The sequence below is a fragment of the Lipotes vexillifer genome, unplaced genomic scaffold, assembly GCF_000442215.2.
Source record: "Lipotes vexillifer unplaced genomic scaffold, Lipotes_vexillifer_v1.1 scaffold349, whole genome shotgun sequence".
Lineage (NCBI taxonomy): Eukaryota > Metazoa > Chordata > Mammalia > Artiodactyla > Lipotidae > Lipotes > Lipotes vexillifer.
This window is the reverse complement of record NW_006790574.1, coordinates 308,792-314,125: the sequence shown is the minus strand read 5'-3', so window position 1 is coordinate 314,125 and position 5,334 is coordinate 308,792. Positions and strand designations below refer to the sequence as shown.

General features: G+C 60.9%; 1 protein-coding gene across 1 annotated transcript in view; it reads right to left on the bottom strand.

Moving 5' to 3' along the window:
- Nucleotides 1-5,334, bottom strand: part of RAPGEF3 (Rap guanine nucleotide exchange factor 3) — a 22,738-nt gene that overhangs the window by 10,299 nt on the left and 7,105 nt on the right. The window contains exons 3-15 of the mRNA XM_007463843.1: nucleotides 4,970-5,023; nucleotides 4,776-4,882; nucleotides 4,443-4,564; nucleotides 4,122-4,290; nucleotides 3,426-3,510; nucleotides 3,042-3,102; nucleotides 2,855-2,931; nucleotides 2,512-2,658; nucleotides 1,851-1,963; nucleotides 1,470-1,558; nucleotides 1,088-1,166; nucleotides 732-882; nucleotides 571-653 (exon numbers count right to left, since the gene is read on the bottom strand). Coding sequence (XP_007463905.1) covers nucleotides 571-653; nucleotides 732-882; nucleotides 1,088-1,166; nucleotides 1,470-1,558; nucleotides 1,851-1,963; nucleotides 2,512-2,658; nucleotides 2,855-2,931; nucleotides 3,042-3,102; nucleotides 3,426-3,510; nucleotides 4,122-4,290; nucleotides 4,443-4,564; nucleotides 4,776-4,882; nucleotides 4,970-5,023 — 1,337 coding nt within the window. The remainder of the gene's footprint in view (nucleotides 1-570; nucleotides 654-731; nucleotides 883-1,087; nucleotides 1,167-1,469; nucleotides 1,559-1,850; nucleotides 1,964-2,511; nucleotides 2,659-2,854; nucleotides 2,932-3,041; nucleotides 3,103-3,425; nucleotides 3,511-4,121; nucleotides 4,291-4,442; nucleotides 4,565-4,775; nucleotides 4,883-4,969; nucleotides 5,024-5,334) is intronic.

The following is a 5,334-nucleotide window of genomic DNA, read 5'->3' as shown; positions in this document are numbered from 1 at the left end:
AAGAGAGCTCAAGGGAGAAAGGGACGTGGTGTCAGGGCTGGCAGCCTGCACAGGAGCTCTCCCTGGACCTCAGACGCCCCCATGGGATGCCTGGGAGGGCGGGAAGGTCTCGGAGGGCGAGGTAAACGCTAGGAAATTGACCGGGCTGGCCGGCAGGAGCTGGCACCAAGGGTGCTTGGCAATAATTAGGAGACAGTGAGCACAGCAGGTGTGCTGGGGCTAGAAGGATGGCCCACGGATGACTGTGGCTGCACGAGCATACGGAGGAGCACGTGATGGGAGGGTGAGTAGCAAGGGGACCGGTAAGAACACTAGCAAGTCTAGACAAGTGAGCACAGCACACCCTGAGCTGCACTCTTCAGGTGCAGTGAGGGGTAGGTATTCTTCCAGTTTTACAGACAAGAGCTGAAGCCCTAGGGGGTGGGGGGGTGAGGGTAATGGGCTCAGGGCGGCATAGCTAGTGGTGCAGCCTGGATTTAAGCCACGTGTTTGACCCCAGAGGCGGTGCTCTCCATCCCCGCTGCGCCGCCCGTCCCCCAGGTGACGAGTTAACTTGAGCCAAAGCATCACCTGTGGTGTCGCCGCCTCTCTGGCCACTGCTCCCGCAGCAGGTTGCTAAGCCGGGCATCCCTGCTCACCAGGTCTGACAGTTTCTGGGAGGAGCCAAGGTTCACTGAGACTCCAGGTCCACCCCGGGCAGCCCGGTCCAGCCCTGCCTCACTCCCAGGTACCTGGAGGAAGCTGGTGGCCACAGGGTCGGTGTGGAGCATGGGGCCGTACAGGGCCACCCACTGGCTGACCAGCCGCAGGATCTGTTGTCTCTTGTTGCAGATGTAGGTGCTGCACTCCTGCTCGCTGCCTCCCACGGGCTCCGCGTGGAAAGTGGGCACCAGTCAAGGGAACCACAACATCCAACCAGACCACCCACCACACCTTGGGCAAGGGAGGGGCAGGATGCCCAGAGCCCATGTGCAAGCTGGGCCTGGCATGATGCTGGCACTTTGGAGGGTTCGGCACAGCCATGATACGAGGGATTCCTTCTCCCCACTCCACACACCATCCTAATCCCCTGGGGCTGGAAGGATATTGGTGCAGGAGGGCAGCGCAAAGCTGGGCAGTGGGCATGAAGACACTGTGGGTCAGGAGGAAGTCGCTGAGGAATGTCTCTGTAGGGCAGGGACAGGGGACAGGTGGGGGCTTCAGCGGTCAAGTTTACTGAGCACAAGTATATGCACAGCTGGAGCATCCCTTTCCCCAATCCCACTACGGGCAAGGGACCAGCGATGCCCAATCCCTGTCACCGCGCTTCCCACCCAAACCAAGAACACAGGAATGCAAATTTCCCGTCAACTGACCAAATGGACCAAACTAGCACCCGATGAGGTCAGACGGCAGGGTGCCTGGCCCTCACCATGCTGTGCTGACCACCCAATGAGTCAGAGAGCAGTAAGGGTGTCTCCTGCCCCTACCTGTTGGGTCGTGAGCACTGGAATCAGGTCGCATGGCCTCCAACAGAAGTTCTAGGATCTTCTCCGGGGTGCCAGACATCACTATATACCTAGCAGAAGCAGCCAGTCCATAGCACTTATGCCATGACTCCCCTTCCCACAGCTGGGGCAGACATCAATAATCAGTCATATCACTCATCCCTATTTGCCAGCCCTCTCTCACCTTGGGGTGGAGGGGGGGACCAACTCAGGGGATGCGTCTTAGTCCCTGGAAGCCTCTCCACCCCCAGGTGGCCAGAGGGCAGGGGTATGACACGAGGAAGGGAGTAAAGCCTGGGAAATGGAAGGAGAGGAGGTGGGCAAGAGACGTGGTATGGAAAGGGAGCATGGTGGGTATGTTACCGGTTCCTGCCTGGGGTTGGGGGACGAGAAGGGCCAGTGCCCTGAGAGGTTCTCTCCAGCACCAACACCACTTTGCCATGTTCTTCCAGCCTCATGGTCTTTGCTTCCACATCCTGGAGAACAAGCCAACACCCAGTGCTCAACATACACCATGACTCCTTTCCCCACCCTAGAGCTTCTCCCTCTCCCTCCCCCATTCCAAACGCTGAACCCCACAAGGCTCCCACAGGGACCCTCAGCCCTTCTCCCGCTCCATTCAGTGCCCATGACCTTGGTTTTAACCCCCACTCCCACCCCTGCCCATCACCCAGCCTGAGCCCTTCCTCCACCCCATCCCTCCCAGGGCTCCCTCCGTGGATCCCACGCTCCATTATGCTGCATCCCCTTGCACCCTAGACCCCCACCCCTCTGTAACCCCAGCCCCCTGGTCTCCCACCCGAGCCAGGATCCCCAGGGCTCGCTGACCCTCCTCAGCACGCTCTGCACCTCCTCACACACGCAGGGCTGGGCTGCCACCTGCAGCCATCGCCCCGAGCTTCTCCACCCTCGACCTCTCCTTGACCCTTAAAGGCTCTCTCTGGTCTTTACTCCGCCCCACACCACTTCTCCAGAGACGTGTCCCTGCCACGTCCCCTGCCCTCCCCACCCCCAGCAACGGCACCTTGATGATACGGTTGAAGTCCTGCTTGTCCACGCGAAGAAAATGGCAGTTGTCCTCTCGCAGGATGATGGTGGCTGCCCGGGGTGCGTCGTTCACCAGAGCCAGCTGTCCGAAGTCGTCTCCCTCGTGCACTGTGGTCACCAGGCCCTGCAGCCAGGCCTGAGTCACAGCCCAGCCCCGCCGCCCAGCCCTCACCGGGACAGACCCGTGGCGGACAGAGCCACCAAGGCAGGAGGAGACCCGGGAGATCGGCAGCCTTGGGTCTATTAAAGGCACTGCCCATGAGGTCAAGGACCAGAGAGCAGTTACACCCCAGGGGGCTGGGCAGGGAGGGAAGACTCACCTTGCCGTGGGTCACCACATTGACAGATCCCTTCCAGATGATGTACCAGGAGGTGCCCTTGTCCCCCTGGCTGAACACTGAGAGAAGTGCAGATCAGACATGCCCCCAGGGACCCACCACTTCTCCCCTGCGGCCTCTGCCCACGTCCAGGTCCCTGGTGCCCAGCTTCCCGTCCCGTCTGACTTACACACGGTCCCTGCCTTGCTGTGTGGTTCAAAGAGCAGAACTGCCGCTAATTCCCGCTTCACCTGTGGGCGGGGAGAGGCGGGTCAATGAGGTGAGTTCAGGGTAAGAGGGACCACGTGAGGCGGTTAGGTCCAAAGCCACAAGTGCTCAGGGGACAGAGATGTAGTTAGGTCGCGTGACCTGGGATTCAGCGGGAGACAAAGCAAGGGGAAGAAATGGGCAAAGAGAGGCAGAAGGGCTTTCAGATAAGGATGCCGGGGGCAAGAAATTAGACTGAGGTTTCCCAGCCACAGGCAGAAGGGGAGGGGAATGTCTTCTGGCCCAGCAGCGGTCACAGGGAAGGGAGGTTTGGGTGGGGAGGGCAGGGCTGGGTCGGGGGACTGACCGAGTTGGAGAGGTGGGCCACGGCCTTGATGTGCAGCAGCTCCTCAAAGATGAGGTCCAGCTCCTCGTCTGTGCGCTGACCGGGACTGCAGGCCCAGGAAGGCGGGGAAGAAGTGATGAGCTGTGGGCCCAAGGCCAAGAGCGGGAAGCCACCACGTCCACCAAGCTTGGGCCTGGGCCAGCCGGTGCCCCAGCAGTGGCTGTTTATCAATAATGGGCCAGCCTTTACCGGGAGCACACTGTGTGCCAGACACTCGGCCATGCGCTTTACACGCATTACCTCATTCCACCCTCACGACAACCCCATGACGTGGGTATTGTCATCCTTTGACAGAAGAGGAAGCCGGCATGGAAAGGCCCAAGGTCACCGAGCTAGTAGCCAGTGGAACTGGAATTTGAACGCAGACCTGCCAGCGGGTTCCAAAGCCCTGCGCCTCTCTGCATCGCAGAGTGGGCAGCGTCTTCGGAGGCCACGTGTCCCACAGCCTCAGTTACAGAGGAAGGACCATGTTCAGAAGGGGAAGGAGGGCTCGAGATCACACAGCAAGTCCATGGCGGAATGCAGACCAGAGCTCAGGCCTCTGGTCCAGCCAGGGTCCCTTCCCTCCACACAAAGTAAGGGACCACCCCCTCAGAGGGGAAACAGAAACTACCGAGTCCGAGAGCAGGGCCGCGAGATGCAAGGCGCCCGACTTACGGCTTTCGAAGTGCCACCGTGAGCAGGGCGTCAGGCCCCCGCTGGGAGAGCAGGGCCAGAGCCTCAAGGAACTCCTCCTCCAGCTCATGGATGCCTGCAGGCTCTGGCTCCGGCCCGGGGAAACGGTAGAATTGGGTATCTCGATCCTGGAAGGCCCAGTCGTGTTTCACTGGGGGGCAGAGGCCCAGGCGTTGGGAAGGAGAGGAAATTGAGGTCACGTGGGTATGAGGCCCCCTGCTGCAATGCCCACCAGCAATGCCCACCAGTGCCTGCTCCCCAGGACTGCCCAGCCCCGGGCACCCACTCAGGACTAGGGCTCACCATGACAGAGGGCACCTTCATCCAGCAGCACCTGGCAGATTCCCACGGCTTGGCTCCGGGAATGGACTCCCAGCCCCAGGGCCAAGATCCCATCCACCAGTTCCCGGCCAGAGCAGCATTGCCTGGGAGGTGAAGGGGCCAGGGAAGAGGAAGGAGACTCAAATGGCAGGACGGGAGAGGCGAGAGGGAAGAACACTCCATCTGAAAGGCACCTTCGTCTAGAAGCAGCGCTGGGCGCAGGTGCCTGGACAGAGTGAAAGGGAAAGAAAACAGGGGGTGGGGAGCATTTGGACGGGGTGGGCAAGGAGGTAGGTAGCCAAGGCCACTACTCACCGGTGGAGTCGGAGGTGGTACTTTCGGTCTCGGATGAGGTTGGGGCAGGTGGCCAGGAGATGCCGATGCAGCTGCTTCCCAGCCCTCAGCACCCGCTCTGTGGAGGCCTAGGGGTGGGGAGAGGCACAGCTGGCTCAGGCCCTGAAGCCCTCGCTGTGCTGCCGCCTCCCAGCTCCACCCCTCGTGGCTTGTACCTGCTCGAGGCTCACGCTGAAATCCAGGGACTCCTCGCTGTTGGCGAGTGGCGTCTGAGGGCAGTGGGAGGGTTTGAGTGTTAGTGCCAGGCCTTTAAACCCAGCTGTCAGATGCCCACCCCCGTCAGTCCCAGCCCCTGCCCAGTCCCCGACTCCAGGCATCCACTTAGCTACTCTTTCAACAAATACTCACTGAGCACCCCCCATATGCCAGGCGTCCGCCTCATGCCCGCCCTGCTGCCCTATCACCAGACCCTCATCTTACTTCCTGACTCCAGCGGTGCGTCCCCACAGATGAGATTCCAGTTCTGCTTACTCAGGGCCCAGGTGTGCCCAGGCTCCCAGGTAAACTTCACTGTGTAGGG